Below are 23,434 nucleotides of genomic sequence, written 5' to 3'. Positions count from 1 at the left end.
AAAAAAAAGCGCAGTTAATTGAATTATACGATGAATCGTAGCCGCAGTAGTAGCAGAACGTACGTAATCCGGGCGAACTTGCAAATACCGAGCAGTCATCAAGACCACCTTTCATTTATTCCTCCGACTTCTCCAGTATCTCGATGATCTTATGTCTATAATGCGCTACATGCCATTGTCGTAAGGTACACCTTGCGTTCTAGTATATTTTTGTTTAGTCATAAACAAGAGTTAAAGCTAACAGCAACAAAATTGTGTAAATAACGCTTCAATTAAATAAAAATGACAAACTGATGTTAACTAAATCTCTTATATCCCGTGTTAAACAAACTTCCGCACCCGATCAGCAACAGTGCGGTTTTCAAAAGGACTGCTGCAAGGTTACCAGACACTACCAGAGTTCGAATCAGAACACCTAAAGAAAGAATCGTTCTGTTGCTCACTGTGAAGAGGAGATGTCAAATTACGCGCCAGCTTTGGAAAAAATATACATATCTGAGAACAATTCCTGCACAAAAAGAAAGCAAGGAACAATCCACATCTGACCATTGCACACTCTGCGTCGTGACCACGGAGCAAGGTCGCAACTTGACGAGGTTTTTAGACTACACTGCTGCCTGGCCTTCTTTCACTCAAAGGTCAGATGGAAGACAGTGGAGGGGAGGCGGGTTTAAAGGGCAATCCTACAACAGCATTGCTTAACACGTACAAAACGGGTCCACGCCGGTAACCAGCAAACATCGGTCGATCCGACAAAACGTACCACGGGGATTTCAAGGATAAGCCTCCATCCACATTTACGGAGCAGCGCACGGCGAAAGCGCGACAGATTGGCTGTACAGAAATCCAATTTTCTCCGGAACGGCATTCCGCTGCGCAAAACGCTGCATGTGTCTCCCGGGTGAGCAATATCGAAGTTAGAGGAGGTAAGATAACAATGAAGAAAAATTACGCTGTTTCTCTTGGGCGGAAAAGAAAAAAAAATACAAGTTACGAGACTTTCCAATCTGAATCGCGACAGAATTCAAGGCGAGACTGGGGGGAAGCTTCTGCTCTTCTCCGCCGCTCGCGCGAATCGAAACACGGACACTAGATAACGTAACACGGCGTTGAAGTTTCGTTAAGGGATTTTGTACTGCAATAAAGGGGAATTGACGATCGAAAAAAAAAAAACTGCTCCGACAAGGATTTTTGCAGAGTTTAGAAATAGAAATGGTGATATCGTTGTCAGTTTAACGACGACAATCTTACGGAGACGTAGATTAGATGAAAAAAAGAAAGAAAAAGAACTATAAAGCATGGTTGGTCCAGGTCACTTTTCGTGACCGTCCATGTCGCAATAAAAAAAAAAAAGGCGCTCGTTAGGCGATAACAAACGGCAAAGTACGTCATCAGCGTGTTTTGAGAATCACGTAACTACAGTTCATAAATATCAAAATCCCATCATATCAAATGACGCGCAAAGCAAGACGAAAACGCCCGACAAGAACCATGTACGTTTTTTTCTTCTTTCTTACAAGCAATTCTATAACATTGTAGTAACAATTGCTTTACTTTGCCTTTGTTATGTCTACTTATACACTAAACCGGTCAGCTTAACCATGCACTTTCCTGTTTTTTAACTGACGCGATCTTCAGACACAGTATACTTGCACCGTCATGTTGTCGCAGTCACGCTTCGTATGAGAACACGACGCAACAATGTAAACCGTCTAACACGGTATAGGCACCTGTTGCGGCAACCGTGCTGTACTGAATGGTATTTTCCACCAATCGTATCACACTCGTTGCGCTAACTGCGCTGTCCGTAAACGAAATTCATAACGGGATGTCAGTGGGGCGCGGCGTCGTTTTCTTGCCAGCTTCACCACCTCGACTGCTGCCCAGTGTGGACCGTCACTGTACGATTTCACGCCCAGCGGACCACCGGGCTTTTCTTTACGCGACAGATATCACCACTGCTACCACGACCAGCAAGCCTACGCGTCATATTAGGAGAGTCGAATTGACGCACGGACAATGAAAGAGGCGGCGGACGTCGCATGGCTGTCCTTACTACGATCGCGCACTCTTTTATGACCCCGCGGGTCTTTGACCCGGCGGAGATCATCAGTGGAATTTCGCGCGGCGCGAAATTCCACTGACGATCTCCGCGGCAAAGACCTGCGTGTCATCGCAGGGTTGGGCTCATTGATTAGCGCTCCTCAGCGGAATGAAAACCCCATCGGCTCGTAGTGCCCGGCAAGAAAGTACTTGCACTCCCTCATTAACATCATGAATAGCGGTCTACTTCATCTAACACAGTCGAAGACGAAATGTGTATACTCTTACAGTCGGCAGTTTGAAACTTTTAGTTTATGCGCATTCAATGGATGCTGCGACACATGTGAGCGTATTAATTTTCCCGTTTTTTTTTCTTCTTCCCTTCTATTATTTTCCTCCAATTTCCGCTCTGCTCGAACAGAGTAGCAAACCGGAAGAACTTGGTTAACCTCCCAACATTTTCCCCTCTCTCTTGGCAATAGCATCACATTCCTTTACATTACCGGCGGTGAAATCAGGCGCCATTTTTTTTGTTCAAGGAAAGTTGCCCATTAGACCGCCTACACTCTGAAAAATCTTTCTGTAAAGTATGCGGTCCAGCAACTCACCGGAGGGTCCCATGACGGCGAGCATCTCTCCGGGTCGCACCAGGCCGGAGACGTCCTGGAGCAGAGCCTTGGAGCCGCAGGAGACGCTCAGGCCCCGGAAGGCGAGCTCAACGGGCCGGACCGCGGCTGCAGCCGCCGAGGACGAACCATGGCCGCCCCCGCAGGCCGCGCCGCTGCTCGAACCCTGCGCCAGCCGGCAGCCGCCGCTCGAAGAGCTCTCCAACCTGCGTCATACAAAAGAAGGCGGAACATGATGAGCGCTTTGTGCAAAATAAAACCTATTTGAACTGGTTTCAGTGTCCTATTATGTGTTTTTTTCTGTATTGTTAATTTTTGGGTACCGTTCTGTATTATTATTTTATTTTTCGCTGCAGAACTTTGTGATATGGAGTAGCCGAGGCAATAGGCACCTCAACCTCTCCACAGCAAAACAGTTAAAACAGAACAGAACAGAAAACGTATCGTTATACAGCCAAAATAACAACTTCAAATACAATTTTACGCAAACTTCTACACCAGACTACGAATAAATATTTATATAGTTAATCGTAGTCGGAAGAGTGACGTCAATAATCTGCCGCGTAGCGCGAATCACGGGCAGTCATCGCAAATACAGCGCTTTCCAACTGCGCGAGCCTTCGAACGAAGCCGCGATCTGAATAGTGTTCCAACCTCCACAGTTTTCGTCCAGCAGCATTCGATCCATTAATCAAGTCACTGATATATGTAATTATTTTAAATGTATTTAAAACAATTATGTGGACCAGATTATGAGAACCGGAAGCGGTGCGTATGCGCAACACTTCTGGTCCACATAAGCGCCTTTCCTGCTCTTTCTTCCAGAGCATTTTGAATAGGCCCGACTTCTATGCATTTTATAGTCGAACGGTTTTCTTCCTACAAAACACAAACGTCGCTCATACCGAAGCATGCTTTCTGTGCGGATCACTGGTGTTACTAAACTTGAAGCAACGTAACGTCACCGAAAGCATCGTGCGGGAAGCCCATGCAGGAAATCGTGTCATCGTACTGCCTGATTTTTGCGCCTTCTCCATCGGAACGATGCTCGAAAATGATCCGAAAGCACGGCGTTTTGCAGTCCCGCTCTCGCGCTTCCGTATGCGTATACTGGACACGCTAATATAAACTATACAGCACACGGCGCAGTCACCTGCGACGACAGCTTTACGGCATTCGTGGCACGTGTCAGCGTGTTTGAAAGACATGTTCCATCTCTCGGACGTCACCTAAACGCACATCGCCGTACACAGCTCAATCTTGATTTGCGCACCGAATAAACGATTCGGGGTCGAATACTGAGTTATATTTCTTTCACCTCATCATTATTCGGCTATTGAAATCGACTCGACACAAACTCTTTCACTGTAAACTTCGAGGTATCCTAAGTAGCATTGTTTCTCATAAGAATTCAGTGTCAATCTACGTCAATCACCACAATTACCTCGTTTTTTTTTCATAGTTTCGGTATTTACTGTTAACTGTGGTCACCTCTAATGCTTATGGGCATATTAACATTATTACTGCGCTTTATCCACCTAACCGCACAGAAAAAAAAAAAAAACCAAGACTGCCAATGCAGAGATACTTGTCCAGCGCGAACGATTCTATTGGTTACCAACTCGCGACGTTTCCCATTGCCCAATGATAAAATGATGGGGGGGGGGGGGGGGGGGTGAAGCCAACTATGCCACTCAGAAAAAATAAAGTTCGTAAACAGTGTGATGGAAACACATCACAATAAAACAGGACATTAAAAAAAAACTTTTCGACTTCGTGATATTATGAAAACTGCCACATGTCACATTTTCGCTGAATACTATGAGGCAGATTAGGATCACACGGTTCTTCACGCTTACATGCGATTTCTTTGCAAAGCCAGTAAGAAAGTGGCTAACATCAGATACAAGTCGCGACACTAAAAATAATGCATATACATATTTTTGAAGTATTGCGTTACTCTGCCGAGGTCCCAAAAACAATACGACGACCCAAACGGCAAAGCCACTTCAGCGCACAGCTTGGTAGCTTCACAGAGAAGCCAAAGTTACAGGCCACGTACGAGGGGTCGGTATTTGCGCTCAAGTTAGGACAAAACAACGAACGTGTGCATCTTTCACGTACAACTCTGCACCAAATCGCGATCGAGCAATCAATGTTCCTCCTATGTAAAAAAAAGATTATGAGTTATCACTGCCCTGAAAGTTCATTTCCGTCGATTTCCAACTAAATATTGCACTCCGACTCTCGTCTTGTCAATGAATAGGGGCCGCCTTCACCCGCAGCATTTTCAAACAAAATCCCAACATACAACACTACCGAAACCTCAACGGCGATGAATATCACGCGCTAAACAACAGCGCATTTTTACAAAAAAAAAAAGAACTCAGCGAACATTGATAGTGAGCAAGAAATACCCGCCAAGCAGAGCATACGACTTACTAAAAAATAAAGGATGTCCTGAGACGCAAGATGTAACTCAGTTTCTACTGAACATTTGAAATAAACGAAAACAACACAAAAACGAGAAAGAGTAACGCGCGTTTCAACAGTAATAGCCATAAACGTCCGTCAGAGTCAGCAGACGACTTATCAAAGAATAAAAGAAGTAGTGCAACGGAAAATCTAACATACTTTCAACGTGCAAATCGAAAAAAAAGAAAGGAAAACCGTAACACAGAAGGAGGAGCAGTACGACTGACCCGCGTTCAGGCCTCACAACGTCGGACGTCCTCGACACGTCTCCCTTGCCGAGAAGCAGAGTCACGTAACCGGACAGCACGCGCGGCGGAGATCCCGGCACTTGAACCGATGTCGCCTCGGCCGACGCGGGCCCCATGACGGCGCACGCTTGGCGAAAAAGTCAACGCGAACGCTCTACACAATCGAAACACCAGCGTTCACACTGCAGCGCATACAAACGCAACGCGCGCTCACACAACACACGAGAAAGGGGCGCAGCCCGCGTGACTCCCCGGCTCTTGGATCGTCACAGACTCCTTCCTACAAGGCGTTGGCCCGCTCCTCTCCGCCAGCACCGCTCGCGTTCGCGTCGGCGCGCGCACTACTGACTCAATGACCGAGCAATCTGCGCACCGAGGTGGCGGCGCCCGGCAGCCATTCTCCTTCCTCGGTCCCTCACCCACTCGTCCTCTCCCTTCGTAGTGAGCCTTCTCTCACACGAGATGACGGACGACGAGAGGGGACAAACCTCCTCCTCCTCCTCCCTTCAGAAGGTTTCTCGCGTAGCTTCGGGGCGACCACCTTGCGTTTCGTTAGGTTCGGGGTGCGTAGCCCTCCCCTTTCTCTCCTCCTTCCCTCCCTCCCTCCCTCACACCGGTGATGCAGTGTTACCCGATGGATTGTCCCTTTCCACCTCTTCGAACAAAAGAAAACCCTCCTCTCTCCTTCATTCCGCTACGTAAAACGCGGAGTACCGCAGCAGTTCTTGTGTCGTATACATGCGCACGCAACCCCGGCAGCCCTCACCCTCCGAGAAATTCCTTTACGCGGCTAGCTACCGGGCTGGGAAGAGCGTACCGGGCCGGTTCTTGTGCGCAAACGCGTACCCACACGTTTGCAACGCAGTAACTCTGTGAATGAAACTTGCTCGAGTTTAGGTCTCCGAGGTTAAATTAAGGTGAAGTTTGAATGTTCCCGAGGAATTTCCCGAGTAACACCGTCAGGCGGCATTTCACGCGTGCCCCAGAAAAAAAAACGCAGCAAATGAGACTGGAGAGATTCCAAGACCGGGAAAAAGCACCCCGGAGAGTTGTGCCTAGATGACTCAGCTACGCAAGGCGTAGGTTGGGCGAAGACTTGGAATGGTAACTTTAGCGCATACCTGACAAGTACACCAGAAAGGCCACGCGAGCACCCGCACTCACGGCATTGAGTTTCATTCTGTGCTAGTACGTAGCTACATACACAGTACAGTATTCCAAGATGTCATACTGTAATACATATAACATTCAGAACTTCATCAACGGGGCAAAAGTTCTAAGACAGTTCTGGCTGAAGACACTCCACGCTGAAGCCTCTACTGACGCCACTCAGGGTTTTAATATCTACGGATGTTTAAGGAAGACCGACAGCAACGCCCTGCTTCCGGTGTCCAATGCACGCGGTCATATATTCGTGTACGCCTCTCCCTGTCTACAGCTGTGAAAGCTCACCGCCGAGCAAAGTAGCCAACCGAAGCTACACCACACTCCTCGTTAACTAATAACACCTTTTGTATGTATTCTCCCTTCAAGATGCATACACCATTTAGCCGCATCGCAAGAATAAAGTCAGGTGAAAGACGGCACATTAACCGAGAACGTTTCAAACGCGACACCATTCAAGCATCGTTCGCTAGTTATCCACTGCAATCAACTCCTTATTGAAGCAAATCGATCACAACAACTACTGATTCAGAACAACTATCAGCTCCCTTTAAATGCAACCGCTGCAGCGGCAGGCATCGTGCACGCGTCTTTTTGGTCAGCAGTAGCCCACCGTAACAGCCGGAGCCCTCGCGGTGGCCTCCCTGAAATTTGTCCAAAGGAATGACTGTAATACTCTGCGTCTATAATCTTCGAGTCGTGGACTAATTCGCCATCGCGTTCCCGGCATCCTGGTCATCGCAAATGGTAGAGCAATCGCCCCGAAACTGCGTTCGTCCCGGGTTCGATTCCCAGATCATAATCTAACTTTCCTTCAACTGTGAATCTTTCCACATTGAGAAAACCGCGTGGATATTCTCGTGGATTCGTGCCGTGCAAAGAGAGAGAGAGAGAGAGAGAGGCAAGGAAATGCAGGGAGTTTAACCAGACTCCCGTCAACTTTGATACCAGCACTGAGGGGGACGGATAAAAGATGAAAAGAGGCAACAGAAAAAAAGAAAATCGAGAAAATCAGGCCAGAACTTGGGGGAGCACACCAAGTATGCATGCGGTCGCACAGACCTGTTGAGATTAAGCACATAACTACAAACGGCGACTGGCAATTCTACCTTTTTTTTCGTTCCACGAAATAACGCTGACACACCTTGGCAACACATATAGCAATGGCGTCCGCTGTTTAGTTCCGAAGCTGGGCGCAGTAAAAATAAACGCCTTCGCGAAAGCCTACTTACGAAGACAACAACGAACAGAAAAAAAAAATGAAGCGAGAAGAGCAAGAAGAAGAAAGGACTTGGCCGCTGGAACTTTCGCTCTTAGCGAGCGGCGATAACGGTTACAGCTTCCTCGGGTCAACTCCATCGAGGTAAAACGACGGCACTTGAGAGAAGCGAGCGAGCTCAGAAGCGTTCGATCCCGTCGGCGTGCACTGTTTCGCGTCACCGCCGGACGGGGTCAATGAACGAGATACTAGGTGTCCGCCTCGACCGCTGCTAATCTTGCGCACCTTCGGACTCTACGACGACGTCAAGAAAAGAAAGAAGAAAAAAACCCGGCGTTATGCCACTGACTGAAAAGACAAACGTCACGTGACTCGGACTCAGAAGCTTCTTTGTGTAGTTCAATTTTAAAATATTTTTTTTAGTTTTATTATTGTTTGACTCATTATTTCTTCTGATTATTTAAGATTATGCGGTAAGAATATTCACCTTATATTTATTCTAATGTATTTAGTAGCTGTATGGTGTTTAGTTTGCGTGTTTTCTGGTTCTATTAATCATTTCATGTACCTGTATGTGTTATAGCCCCCCCCCCCTATGTAATACCCTCCTGTGAGAGGGCCCTTAGGGGTATTCTGAATAAATAAATAAATAAATAAATAAATAATAAATAAACGGAAAGGGGAACGCCCCCTGTGGAACCACCGGAGTGTACCATTTAACTTTGCAATGAGTACGCACTGTTAACGGGAACATGTCTGTGCAGGCAAAAAAAAAAAAAACAAAAACACGAGCGAGCGGTTACTAACTGGGACAAAGCTAAGGTACTATATAGAGCGGAAACTGCACATTGTGGTTTGCCGACAAATTCACTGGTTGCGGTATCTGGACTGCTTATAAAATAAATCTTCTGTGGGGCGGCGGCATGAGTGGGGTGCACGTAGGGGATGCCTCTCTGCCGCTCAGTTGTCGTTTGCCTCCACCCCACCCACCCCCTCTTTTTTTTTTTTGTCTGTACGAGCAAATATAGTCTAAACACAACGCCCAAGTGTTCGGCTTCCCTATACCTATTCCACGTTTGCGAGCAGCGGTAAGTGCCGTCGACATACTGAGGCACTTCTGGCGACGTCGCAGCGCGTAGGCTCCGCCCAGCCCAAAGCTCGCTTCCGTACTCCACGACCACGTGATAACTAGCACAGCAACTCCAAAGCCGCCCCAAAGCGCAGCGCATTGGGGAACCTGCGGCGACGTGGCAAACTCCCCAACGCTTGAGTATACAAGCGTCGAAGTACAAACGTCGAAGTACGAACGTCGAAGTACGAACGTCGAAGTGCGAGTTGAAATGACACAAATGGTCTACCTGAAGTACGTCAAAGTACGTTCGTACGTCGACGTACTCCGAGTACAACCCTTTATCTCCATGGCACCCTTTACAGACCTATAAACTGCGCGGTGTTATACAAGTATGCACTCAGGTGGAGGAAAGTAAGACGATACCGGCTTTCATGTGGCCTCTTTTTTCTTCGTTTTCTTTTTTTTTCCCTTCGTGGAGTGCTCGCGAGCATCGCGTGCTGCACGCAACCATTGATTGTCAGCGTATAGTCTCTCGGATCCAGCACGTCGCGCACGACCGACCATCACGCGATATATACCGAACACCGGAAATGGGAGACTGCTGCACGCAACTGCATAAACGATCACACAAGGAGGCACGAAAGTTTCAGCCTGCTACACAATCCTTTCGATAAGCGACAGTCCGAGAAGTTTCAAACAACAAAAAACAAACTAAAAGAGAGTTTCCCAGGCTTCCTATGAGAGAGGCACTCTTGCGCTAAATTATTCAGCGACTGACGCAACGTTTGTAAGATGAAGAAAAAAGTATAAGCTGTCTAACGAGAGCGCTGCTCTCTGATGTCAGCGCAGGACTCTACGATTGGAAATGTAGTTTTTTTTTTGCTTTTCTGTTTTCTTTTTGTTCGAGCCCGTTTTCAAATCAATTGCGCACGCAAATACGCGTGGCGTTAGAAAAGACGAAAAAGTCGTCGCCTATAACTTCTCGGTCGTTTCGAGGACCGTATCGCGGCGAACCACGTCATACATTTGTCGCTACGCTACACTATTTACCTCCCGCCAAAAATGTGGAACAACGACGGTATATCGAAACGAGCGCGCTCGGAAACTTTTTTTTTCACCCAAAATGAACTGTTTTATTTGCACATTTTGTTTGAACGAGTTATCCGATCCGAGCATTTAAGTTAATTGGCGCCCGATTAAATAGACAGTCCACTTATTGGACATTTACGGCAAACTCCAATCCCCCCCCCCCCTTTCCACGTGAAATGAATAATGAGTAACCCTAATTTTTCGGCTGCAGGGTGGGCCGGAAACCACTAACATTGTCCTTTTATCAGAACAACGAAGAACTCTGGCAAGCGATACTAAGCGACACTACGCGACAATAAGCGAAAGTAAGGGATAACATAAAAGCGACTGTCATCGAGGTAAAATCGCAAATTTTCACTTCCCTTTATTTTGAAGAAAAATCACGCGCATATATGAAAAACCTGTAATCCCAGCTCCCGAAGATGGTGGAACAAATTCCCGAATCGCAATGTTTAAGGCCCGTTTGCTTAGATTTAAGTGCACGGCAAAAGCACCCCGGGCGGGGAGCACTCCACAACGGCAACCGTCTCGTAATCATATCGTGGTATTGATACAAGAACCCCAACAATTATTATAACAAAGGTGTTCTTTCGTAATCAGACACGTCCACGACTCAAATGGATCCGATTTCGAGCTCTCGCAGACGTGTTTGCCTTTCACTCACTCCGTGGCCAGATAGGGACAGGACACCGTACCCTATACTACACTCGTGCCTGACGCCCGTATATGAGAAGCAAGAACTCGATCGGGGTGAACGACCGACAGCGCAGTGCGGACGCCGCAGCAGGTTATTGTACTACACAGCGTCTCCCCGCATGCAGGAAGCGATGATCGGCGCCGCCAGGCTTTACGTTGCAGCCACGCTTCGGATTGCATTGTTTCCGGGCTCCTCCGTATAAGCCTACTGTGTATGAGGAACAGAAATAGAAGCCGTGGCGTTGCTTCGCTTTTTCTCGAGCGTTGCTGCCGCAAAGCCGAAGGCCGTTCGAAACCCTTTCGTGTCATTCACCCACGACAGTGTCTTTTTTTTTTCTTTCTGTTTTAATAGAGGAACAGGACAGAAGCGGACAAGCTTGATCGATTGCGTTTAACGCTAACACGAAACCGTTGGCATTGTATGTATATATGTGTACATATCTTGAAGCGGGACAAAAGCGTTGTGTTCAGTGACTCGAGGCCTTTATCTACATGCGTATATTTATCAACATACGAATCCCCATTTGTCTACGTTATCTGCATATGTATCTACATCTGGTCGTGTGCTATCTGCACGTGGATATCTACATCTGCCTATCTTTACATGCGTAAAACCCTCCTCCATTGATACAAAATACTGCTCACATTACGTCTTCGGGCAACATATATAGATTACACGAAAGGAGCCCAAATGGGGGTAATTATACAGCAGATGTGCTAATGACGTTAAATATTCCAATTTGTGGATCCCTAAGGCCACAACACGGTCACTCAACAATTCGTTGTCTTCTGGGAAAACTAGAAGTAGGGCCTCTATTATGCCTGTAAATATACGAGAAGTGGGCTACAAAAGAATATTTCCGGGAGAAACCAGGCCCGAGAAGTCGCCGGCTGTAAATCTCATCCATTGCCTCCAACCGCCATTTCCCCGCCGCGGTGGTCTAGTGGCTAAGGTACTCGGCTGCTGACCCGCAAGTCGCGGGTTCGAATCCCGGCTGCAGCGGCTGCATTTCCGATGGAGGCGGAAATGTTGTAGGCCCGTGTGCTCAGATTTAAGGCCCGTGTGCTCAGATTTAATTTTAAGCGGGCGAAAGAAGCCCGCTTAAAATTCTTGTTTCAGATAATTCACAACAGTTTCAAGATAAACGTGTCGAAGTACATTTCGTTTTCCGAAACCCGACCTACACGCCAACAGCATCCCAATATACTAACAGAATATTCATATAGTAATGAAACCTTCAAGCATTCTTTTTTTCCACTTGCCATTAGGGAATGGAATCAAGTACATCCATCGATCACAAACACCAAATCATTCTCGGAATTTGTTAATAAAATTGAAGGCACAAGCAACTAATCCTCGACACAGAGAGGATATAACTACAGGCCTGTCTCAATAGTGTGATAAATGTATTCATTGTATATATTTTGGTAAACGCTATTTGTTCTTGCCTTATATTTATTGTAACCTCTTTTTTTTTTTTTACATTTATTAGATATTTCATTGTTCCTGAAATGTTTTATGTTTTATATATTGCACTTTTTGTATTGCCCTCCTGCTACGCTCTCAGATGAGAGCAGCAGTATTGGAAATAAATAAATAAATAAATAAATTTGGGTGCCCGTTAAAGAACCCCAGGTGGTCGAAATTTCCGGAGCCCTCCACTACGGCGTCTCTCATAATCATATAGTGGTTTTGGGGCGTTAAACCGCACATATCAATCAATCAATCAATCAATCCAACCGCCATTTTGCAATGGCACGTGTGACGTCATGAACTGGAAGGAGCGGGGCCCCGTCGCCTTTTACCGAAGTTTCAGCCGCCGAAAATCGTTCACTTTCAGTGCCACGCTCAAGAAAGCTAAAATATATCGATTCCACGCACAGATGCCCACGAAACACCATCGTTCGCCGCAGTGCAGACGCTCGCAAAGCTTGCTGCTTGTTGCGTCACGGCTCGCCAGTGTTGCCCGACACTACGAGTGCTCTACTCATAAGAAAAAAAAAAGCAGACCCCAAAAGCTTCGCCTTGTGAAGTTGAACGCGTTAGCGATAATCTGTTCTTAGAACGTACTTCAAACCCCAAGTGTATGAAATATTTTCGAACTTACAATGCACTTACTGTATATACGTGGCCTCAAGGAAACGGGCGAAGAGGCCTTTTGTAGTGTGGTCTTTTGTAGTGGGTTACCGGCTTTAAACCACAAATTTATTATCACAACCATGTTCTGACGTTCTATTGAAATAGGCGCTTGTGTCAAGCAATATTACTGCAATATTTCATGGTAATAGGTTCCTAACCATTCAAAAAGATCGTCAACAATAATACGCCATACGATTTGATCATTTTATTAGGCCTTCATTGATTGTGCCGGAGCCCCATGATTTACTGATATGCTGAACCACCTCGCTCGACAGAGTGCTTTCCTAAAAAAGAAAAAAAAGCAAATGTGCGTAGTGTTGTAGAGACTTTCGACCCTGTTGCGGAGTGGCTTGGATATCTGGACAGCTGTGTTTGTTTACCTGACTTTTGAAGGCTCGTTGGACTGTACGAAATTGTGTCTTGCGCATGTGTGCATGCAAACAATTTTAAAACGATGAATTGTATAGATATAGGAGACAAAATATGATTGCATTATTTCCATGCATTAAAGAGAGAAAAAAAAAGTGTGGCCGTGTGGTAGAGCATGCACTTGCCACGCAAACGACCCGAATTCGGAGTGCTAAATAAAATCAGGTGCTATTTCTTCAAGCAGGAGATTGGGGGTAAATACGGTGTTACAAAACCATTCAAAAATTCGGACTTTTTGGTTTAATTTAGAGACGTTTTGAGCAATATAGCTAAGCAAATTGATAAGCAAAGATCACAGTAAAAATGATGGCCACGTTCTGAATTAGTGCGCCGAACTTATTACTGTGTATATACAGGTGACTGCATGTATATATAGTTCACTGAACCTAACAATCCAATTTCATCGTCCCGAGGAAGGAGAGTGCATTGAACATGTGCAACGCAAACTCTGTGCTGCGCAGGCGGTTATTCTTGAGTAGCGCAGCGTCATTTTCAGCCGAGCAGCGGCGCAGTGCTCAACTCTGTCAAGTGAAGGGTGAAATTTGAGTCGAGGAGCGTTTGTGAATATGGGGGTAAGTATACACAGCCACTGAGGAGCTATGGACTGCGACGGTTTTCTCCTACAGCGGCAGAGCAGAACGCCGGCGAAAACGAAAGTGCTTTTCAGTCCCGTCCGTTATCGCGTGGGCTCCCTTTTTTAAGAGCTGCATGCGGCAGAACGAGAGCGGTCGTGCGTGTGCTGCACAAACAAATCAACAGTTCCGGCAGTCCCGGAAAGAAAAAAAAAAAAGCTTTCCTCTCGTCGTCGGGGCCGATAAGACGTAGATATGGGCCAAGCGTTATCGTCGCTGTAAAGGAAAATATAGATAAACCAATCAGCAGGGCAGCGGTGAGCGGTTTCCGCGACTCGAAGCGCATCCGCGCGGCACCCCCAAAAAATAAGGGAGTGGTCCACAAGCTGGCGGTGGCCGGTTAGGAGAATGTGACCGCGTGTTGTCATGCAGTGCGCGCAATTTCGCTGTTCGTGACACGGTTGTGACTGCATAGAATGCGGAAAGAACTGAGCCATCTCCACCGTTGTTCAGTGGCTGTCCACGCCTCGCCACGGTGGTCTAGTGGCTAAAGTTCTCGGCTGCTGACCCGCAGGTCACGGGTTCGAATCCCGGCTGCGGCGGCTGCATTTCCGATGGAGGCAGAAATGTTGTAGGCCCGTGTATACTCAGATTTGGGTGCACGTTAAAGAACACCAGGTGGTCGAAATTTCCGGAGCCCTCCACTACGGCGTCACTCATAATCAAATGGTGGTTTTGGGACGTTAAACCCCACAAATCAATCAATCAATCAGTGGCTGTCTACGGCGGCATCCATGTACTGTTGAAGATGTATATAGTGGATTCGACTGCCGGCCACTTTCGGATGGGTTCGCGGTATACGCTACGTTGGCGTACCGCCATTCGGGCGCGTGTATTAACCCTGCAATGCCTACGAGAAGTTCCGTCTACAGAAAAAAAAAATCGTGTTAACAACATGCTCACAGTTTATAATAGCTCATTCATTGAAGAAAATGTAATACGTTATTTGAACTATAGCGTTTTAAGAGTTGATAAGAAAGTTGGATGGCAGTCGGATAGCGAGTGGCGACGTGCGCCCACACCACCAAAGAGTTAGGCGAGCTACAGCACTCGACGTAATGATCGATTTGGCATAAGCACGTTGTATACGGGTATCTCACTAAACAACCAGAAAGCAAGACCAAAACAATATTTCTCGTATTCGCTTAATAAATCAAGCACAGGGATATTTAGAAACACATTTCCAAATGCCCAGTTAACTCCCCCCCCCCCCCCCACTCCCCATTCGAGAAAAAAAAAACGCGACATAGAAAAAATGCCCTTTTTGCGGACAGGCACTGATCCACCGTCCCACGGACTCTATTGAATCCATTCACCCAGCCCTCAATAGCAATTCCGGATAAGCCACTGCACGTGCCCCAGGAATGAAAAACATTTTCGGTGGCAATTCGGCGGCATTTTCGATATAGGACATCACCTCGCCGCGTGCAGCAGGCGACTTTAATTGCTACACCGTTGAGAGCAACCGAAACCGCGCGCCGAGCGCGTCATGTTCAAAGCTGGAATGTACGAGTATGAGACGAAAGAGAAGAGAAAAAAAACGAAAAGAAGAAATAAACATCGCCGACGAACCATCGAGTGCCGAGTTTCAGAAGAGAGGTCGACAGCCTCGCGACGACGACGAGTCACCACAGCTATACTTCGGCAACCGGAGCTGCCCAGAAGAGGGCCCGGTCCAGAAAAGGGACGCCGGGAAAAAAACAAAACAGAAAGAAAAAAAAGCGACCAAATGAAACCAAATATGGATCACGCGTCCCGGAGAAGCGGCTATAGAGCCTAAGTGCGGCGCTGCAGACGCCAATGCGAACGAGCAGACGCCGGCAATCCGAGAAGCACGAGCCCGATCAGGAAACGAGACCGCTGCATACACGCAGAGAAGAAGAAGAAGAGAAAGAAAAAGCGCTATAGCACGCGCTAAAGGGCCGGATAGAGAGCTGCGGCGAGCGACGGACGACCTCGACGACGCCGCTTTTGGCACTTTATGTGGGACTCCGTAGCGTTTGCGCGCCGATGCAGAAAGGGATGCGAGCGCATGCCGCGAAAAACTCTCGGGATAAGTGGTTGACGCGCCTCTCGGAGTGCGTGACATTTTCTTTTTTTTTTCTTCTGTCGTTTTTTTTTGTTACTTGACACGTGGCACGAGTGGCTTTTGTGTAAGAGTGTGGACGCGTATATAGATCGCGTAAAGTCACTCAGCCGCTCGTCTATCCATCCATTACTCTGGGACACACGCACATACACACGCACGTCGCTAAAGCCATGGAACCGTCCGCCGCTCCACGACGCGACTGAAAGTGGCGGCCGGCTTTTGCAGACCCGCTGGCGTCGTCCGACTTAAGTGCGATTTGTTTAGCGCGACGGTCGTGCGCGTACATCCAGCACTCTCCTTACCTACCCCCCTCTCTCTCGCTGCCCATCTTTCAACCTTTTTTTTTTTTTCGCGACTGGGCTACATCTACATTGCGAAAACAATAAATGAACATCATCGAGCAATTACGTCATGATCTGTATTCTGTTCATTTATTTTTCTATCCTGTATGGTATGCATTTTTTGCAAAACATTACGTGATATGCTAACGACATTACATAAAACTACATCTCTTTCATCAGAGTTGCCAATAACTATAAACCAGCTTATCCAAAGAACACACGCCAACCTTTTTCGGAATGAACTTAGGAATGCATTCATTGATATATTGACTATTGATAGATTTATTGATTGAAACAGGCTTACGCTCACTCGCTTTTCCACACTCCCGATCGCTACACAACCCGTTCTCCGACTCCTCAACGCTACCATCTGAACATCCTCTCGAACCAACAGGACGACCTCGAACTGAGCTCGCACTTAGCGTCGGCTTGAGCACACACAGAAGAACGTCCCTGCCCTCCACTTGCGCGGTTTTGTTTCCGGGTGGAATTAAGTGCGCGCGTACGCGATTGGCGGGATATTCAAACGCGCGTGTGTGAATAAGGAGGGGAGGGGGGGGGTAATCAAAGGCAGGCGTCGAGGGGGTTTCGAGTGACGCAACGAGCGTGCGACGACCCGGCCTTCTTGACTTCCGGAAGTGAAGAGCGCGCTCCGACGCTATACTGCACAAGCATGGCAGTCAACAGGATGAAGCAGAGCAACAACAAAAATCAACGGGATAAAGCATACATTAAGGAGCCAGTAGAATGCGACGGCGTGAATGGTGAAGACAACGCACAGTCCAGAACTTTTCACGCACCAATTTATTAGTTTTTTTTGTTTTTTCTAGCAAGCGTACCTATAGATATTGGGTGAAGTCATCACCGCAGTTATGGCGAAATAAAAATACAAAAATAACCGGTCATGTCACTGAAGTCCTTGTTACTTTGAATAGAAATCCCTGGTGTCGCGGGCCTTCGTCCCACCACAACGGTCCACTATATCTCGTGAGTGTGCCGCTTATATCCCCCGTAGGTCGCAGCTATATCGACTCGAACATGTGACAAGCATGAATGGTTATCGCAACATTAGAACCAAACAAACACATCCCTGCGTCGCGAGAACTCTATAGTCAAGAAATGACGAAAACAAAATTACGCTTTAAAAGAGCGACGTTATTGCATAAAGTGGTTGGGAGGTCATGCGAAATACAACTGCAGGCTCAAAACAATCTATAGAACCTAAGGAAAGTACAAGGCACCCAGAGCGAAATACACGAAATCTAGAATACAAGAAAAAAAAATGCGGTGCTTCTCGTGTGCTTTTCCTTTGCCCTGAATGCGCGGCGGCGCTCTACAGAACGTATATCAAATTGGTCACTAACCATCTCAAGCAAACGAGCACGCTTGTAACAGATGTGACAGAGGCACGCTTCCCTAAACAAATACAGACTCTCAACAAAGCAGCGAATCCCTCTCCTTCGGGGCCTTCCGGACGTCCTGCATACAGACAGCAGTTGACGGCGGAGCCGAAGTGCCCCGGAAGAAGGAACCTCGACGAGCGGAGTCGGGAAGCGTCAAATGCTTATCGACGAGTTGCAGCCGCGCGTCGCGGCTTGCAGAGAAGAAGAGCAACCATCGTAGCCAGGCATCGCTCCCAAAACACTTTTCTCAAAGACAACGCCGGTCGTCTTTTCGTGCTGCCCGGTTACACATTTCACCGTGCTCGCGGTGCTATACCCTCTGCAAATGGACCTTCTTGCAGACGACTCCACCACGGTATATATAGAGTATAGCTGTTATGCATGCTCGACTGCAGTGAGCCGAAGGTCCCGGGATCGAACCCCGACCACGGCGGCAGCTTTCGATGAAGGCGAAACGCTAGAAGCCAGTGTGCTTTAATTCAGGCCTCAGGTGGTCGAAATTGTCCAAGCCCTCCACTATAGGGGCGTCTCTCAACCACATCGTGGTAATGGGGTGTAAAACCGCAGCAATGACTACTCTTACTCCATTTCAACGGGAAAGTCCACGTGAAAGGATGCGAATGAATTTCGTCAAAGCACACATCTTCAGACCGGCTTCTTGTGGCGCATGTGTAACAAAGGCTCCGTCAACAGCACTCTATACCGTAACGATAAAGAACTGAACCGCGATCCCGGATGGCGTCAGGGCGTCGTAAGGCAGCGAATCACTGCGCCTGCGTGTGTTCCACGCATGTATTCCCCGTTTCTGACCTCGATAAACAGCTGCTAGTTTGGGGGGAAATGATTCTGATTCTTAAACGAAAAGAAGAGAGAAGTGAGCTCCGTAACTGTCTGCATCAGAGTGCGACACCTCAGCAGTAGCTCACGAGGGGTAAGGAGGGTTTAAAAGGATAGGATTAAAAGGTATAGAGACAGAGGGAGGAGCAGGAAGAGAGAGATGCGCAGGAACAGCCACATACGAAGTAAGGAGAAGATAGGAAAGATGGACACGGTCGCAAGAGTCCGAGGACGGGGCACCACTCGGCTAGAGCTCTTGTCGGCGTCAGGAAATGGCGTAGGGGGAGCCAGTCGGCCAGAGCTGCGCTGTCGTCGGAGATCGCGGGGGCACAACCGGTCGGCACAAAATCCAGCGAGCGAGTCCGATTCGGCAGAGCGGAGGGTGCCTAACACCTCAAGCCCGGTTCAGAACCAGTTGATAGTTTGCTATGTCTTCTTTCTCGATTTATCTGATGCACTTTAGTACTTTCACGCGAAGAAAAGAAAGTTGACCCACATATCCAGCTACACGAAACGATGGTCGCTTGAGCGTATGCTGCAGCCTCATCCGCGTATACCAGCGGCCTCTTTATTTGGTGCACAGTAAGCGACTACACATTGTAAGCTGTCCCTCGGTCCCTCGGTGGCCGGGCAATGAGTGTCGAACGTCCCCAAGGTTCTCGGTACAACTTCGAAAGTCGCGAACACATTGTAGCGTAGACGGCGCTCTTGTTTACTCATTCGCCGACACGACGATGGGCGCACCGGCGCTAATTAAACGAAGTTGACAAACTAATGCAAGCCGCGAGGGGAAGAACAAGGCACAGTACGAGTCTGGTAATATATATAGCGCACCATGCACGGGGGTAAGGAACAGGTTTCGTCCAGTGTGGTAAGCACACTGATACTATACACACTCGTTCGAACCCCCCCCCCCCCCATCCCCCGTGCTCCGTATTCTCGTCCATACAGTAACTCGACACCTCGCTCACAAAGGTATTACGCTACAGGCGCGGCGTGAATTACGCTATGGCGGCTAGAATTCTGCGTTCACCAGTCATTGTATCTTTTGAGGCACCCCCGCAAAGGCCAGCGCCAGTCTCGATTGCGCACACATAAAGGACCGCAACAAGTCGTTCACGAACGGATGGAGTCATTTTTACGTACAGACGCCTCGGGAGAGCATGTGTTACTGGTGGTACGTTTTTTGATAGCGTACTCAGCAGCGCACCCCGCCCCCCCCGCCCCCCCCTCACGCCCCATATCCGTTGGCACCTCTTATGAGAACACTGAGGAGAGATCCTATGGTCGCCATCGTGGCGTTCTCTGTTATAGATGCCCGCCGAGAGAAGTGCCGCTGACTTCTCTCTGCACACTGCAATAGCAGGCGCGCAGTGTACACGTGTATACACGGGTGACGGCGATTCCCGCGGCAGGCCCCAAGCGGTGCTTTTGTATGCGCACCTCTCGTATAGGGGCACCGAACGCCGTATGTTGAAGGAACGGAGATGGGATGTTGAGGCTATGGCGTTAGCAACAGTCCGGTCGTATACCATCGCCTGATATATTTCAGAAACGTCGTATAACGTCGTATAACGTCGTGCTGGAAAGGATGTGTTAACTCGAGGAATCACCCTTCCTTCCGCCCCTCTTGGTTCTTCTCTTTCAGTCACGCCATTGACAGGACCATTAGCTGCATTCTCAAGAAAATAGGTATTTTGAATACAACGCCTATATGCCAAATGCTCGTACAAAGGCCTACCCCTTTAGTTTAACTCGTGGTACACCACACTCCAATCAATCCTATCCTATCAATTATTATTTAGACCCCCCAAAGAAAGTGAATGCGCTGTTCAACTACTAAACTTTCACGCAAAATGTTTGTACATGACCATGACGACCTCTTGCGAATCAATGAGTCTACGTGTATTAACAGTGAAGTTGTCCAAGCGGGTCGTAAAAAAAAACCTTGGTGAGTACACAAAAGGTTATGGTGAAGGTGCATGTGCCAAAGAAATTGGGCAAATTACGCTGATCACCACTTGTCCACTAAAAGTGAAAACAGACGGGCGGCAAACACTAAGACTTCTACAGACGTAACCAGTCATCGCGGAAAAAACTTTTAGAAACCATAGCGATAAACCGAGTGATGAGTACAGTGGCCGCGCGGCTAAGTGATGCTTCGCTGAGGCATCTGTACGAATTGATTGATTGATTTGATTGATTTGTGGGGTTCAACGTCCCAAAACCACCACATGATTATGAGAGACGCCGTAGTGGAGGGCTCCGGAAATTTCGACCATGCCTGGTGCATCTGTACGGATCGCTCCAGCGGTGCACGTACAACGAAAGAATACTCGGGAACAGGAAACACTACGGCAGCTGCGAGAAGAACACGAAGCGATGGAAGGCCTCTACGCTAACGACCATGTTTCATTTCATTTCATTTATTTATACTGTTAGCCCAGAAGTGGGCCGTTACAGGGTGGAAGTACAAACAATTAATTGCAAAAAAGAAGTACCGTACAGGTCTCGAGATAATTTCTCGGTATTATTGTGACCAGCAACTCGAAGTTATACATAACATACATAAATGGAACACACATGCGATGCAATACATACGCGCAGAACAGCACATGACGCATTTGAGGCGGCACTTTTGCACCTCGCTGAAGATTTGAAAGACAACTACTGCAGGATCATGCAACCAACAAAAAGTACACACACACGCAAAAAAAAAAACATATGTCACTGTTATTCGGAAAATAAACGTTTTAGATTCTGTTCAAATGATGTAAGCGAGGAACAACCAATTATAGACTCTGGCAGCATATTCCAATCTTCAATAGCACGTGGAAAGTAACTGAACTTAAAGCAATCGTTACGTGGGACTAGGGGTGGTATATACATATTATGGCGATGTCTGGAGTGTTCTTGTGTGCTGACCTGGAAGTAATCTGAATAGTTTAGTTTAAATTGATTATGAATTAACTGGAAGAGGAATTTCAGACGCTCAATCCTCGTCCTAAGTTCAGGACTATCCAGTCCAGCTTTTTTACAGAGTTCAGTAGGAGAATGATGTCGGCTATATTTATTAAAAATAAATCTCGCACCAAGTCGCTGTATTTTTGTTATTTTATTGCAGTTTGTCTTTGTGTAAGGGTCCCAGACAATTTTAGAATATTCGATAATAGGTCTGACAAGAGTTTTGTAAGCAAGACACTTTATATCAGATGGGGCGGTATAAAGGTTACGTCTAAGGCTATACAATGCCTTGGTAGCCCTGGAGCATACATTATCAATATGAGTGTTCCACCGGAGGTCGGGCGTGAACCATAACCCAAGATATTTATAGTTTTGTACACGCTTGAGGAAAGCATTGCCAATCTGGTAGTTGTAATCTAGAGGTGCTTTCTTTCTAGTTATAGTCATAAAGACTGTTTTTTCTGTGTTCAAACTCATTTGCCATTCTTCGCACCAATCCTTTATTCTTTGAAGATTGTTGTTTAGATTAACTTGGTCATGTTCAGTCTCAATTCTACTATAAACAACACAGTCATCGGCAAACAACCTTATCGGGACCGTAACGCGGTTTGGTAGGTCATTTATATATAACAAAAATAAAAGGGGACCCAGCACGCTCCCCTGGGGAACTCCAGAATTCACTGCAACTGCTCTAGACTGTTTATTTTTTATTTGAACAAACTGCTGACGGCAGCTGAGATAGGATGAAAACCATTTTGTCAAGTGATTATTTTGAAACGTTTTGTCAATTTTAAACAGGAGCTTTGAGTGCGACACTTTATCAAATGCCTTTGCGAAATCCAAATATACCACATCAGTTTGACCACGCAAATTGATTGTTTTTGAAAGATCATGAACAAATCCGATTAACTGAGTTGTTGTAGATAAGCCTCGGCGGAAGCCATGCTGCTTCGAAGATAATAGATTGTGCGTATCAAGATAGGACATCAAGTGTTTGTTAATAATGTGCTCGAGTATCTTTGAACATGTACTGATAAGCGAAATAGGACGGTAGTTGCGCTCGTCTCGAGAGGAGCCACTTTTGTGAACAGGGGTAATTTTAGCCTGCTTCCACGCTAGTGGGAAAGAGCCACTGCGCAGGGACGACTGAAATATTTTTGTAAGGAAGCGAGCCGCCCATTCAGCGTATCTGTACAGAAATTCGTTTGGTATACCATCAGGGCCGGGGGTTTTTCTTGTATTTATATTAAGTAAAAGATTTAGGACACCCTCTTCGCTAATTACCACATCATCGATCGGCCGCTGCAATGGTGACGTAGAAAACTCGGGCAAAATGCCATTATCATGAGTAAACACAGAAGCAAAAAAAGAATTGAAATCATCAACACGTTGTTGAGTAATTTCAGGTGGCCTCGGAGAGCTTGCTGGGGGAGTTACAAAGCGCCAAAACCTTGAGGGGGCTTCCTTCAAGTATTTTGTCAATGTCACATTGAAAAACCGATCCTTGGACTGCTTGATCAGACGTTTCAGTTCTTGTCTCATTGAAGAAATGCAAGCTGTTCCTTCAGGGGTACAATTTTTTGCACAAGATTTCCGTTTCCGTTTTAGTTTTCTTTTTGTGTGAATGATTTCTCTGGTGATCCAGGGATTGGTTTTACAAATGCGTTTTCTAATCCTAGGTACATAGCTGTCTATGCACTTCCCTACAACAATTGAAAAGAAATGCCATAGCCTATCAGTGCTGCAGTCAGTGTTGTAAAGGACCTGAAATTCATCAAAGGACCTTTCAAGATAGTCCAGAATAGACACATCGTCAGCCGCCATAAAATTCAATACAGTGCTAAGTGTGGGTTTACCCAAGGTGTCTGGGGACAATGCTAGGTGCGTTACTACCATTCTGTGGTCGGATAGGCCTTCTACAACTTCACAACGGCTGAGTAACGGCAACAGCTTTGGGGACACAAAAA

General features: G+C 47.0%; 1 protein-coding gene across 6 annotated transcripts in view; it reads right to left on the bottom strand.

Moving 5' to 3' along the window:
* E23 (ABC transporter G family member E23) overlaps positions 1-23,434 on the bottom strand; it is a 482,421-nt gene that overhangs the window by 47,874 nt on the left and 411,113 nt on the right. For 5 of the 6 annotated variants that reach the window (XM_075889251.1, XM_037427941.2, XM_075889252.1 and 2 more), the window contains exon 2: positions 2,652-2,875. In XM_075889251.1, the coding sequence (XP_075745366.1) occupies positions 2,652-2,875 (224 nt within the window). Of the gene's footprint in view, positions 1-2,651; positions 2,876-5,371; positions 5,720-23,434 lie in introns of those variants that run through there. The other variant, XM_075889249.1, reaches the window with a different exon arrangement.

The sequence above is a fragment of the Rhipicephalus microplus genome, chromosome 3 (assembly GCF_043290135.1).
Source record: "Rhipicephalus microplus isolate Deutch F79 chromosome 3, USDA_Rmic, whole genome shotgun sequence".
Lineage (NCBI taxonomy): Eukaryota > Metazoa > Arthropoda > Arachnida > Ixodida > Ixodidae > Rhipicephalus > Rhipicephalus microplus.
The sequence above is the reverse complement of the archived record's forward strand: the minus strand, read 5'-3'. Positions and strand labels throughout refer to the sequence as shown.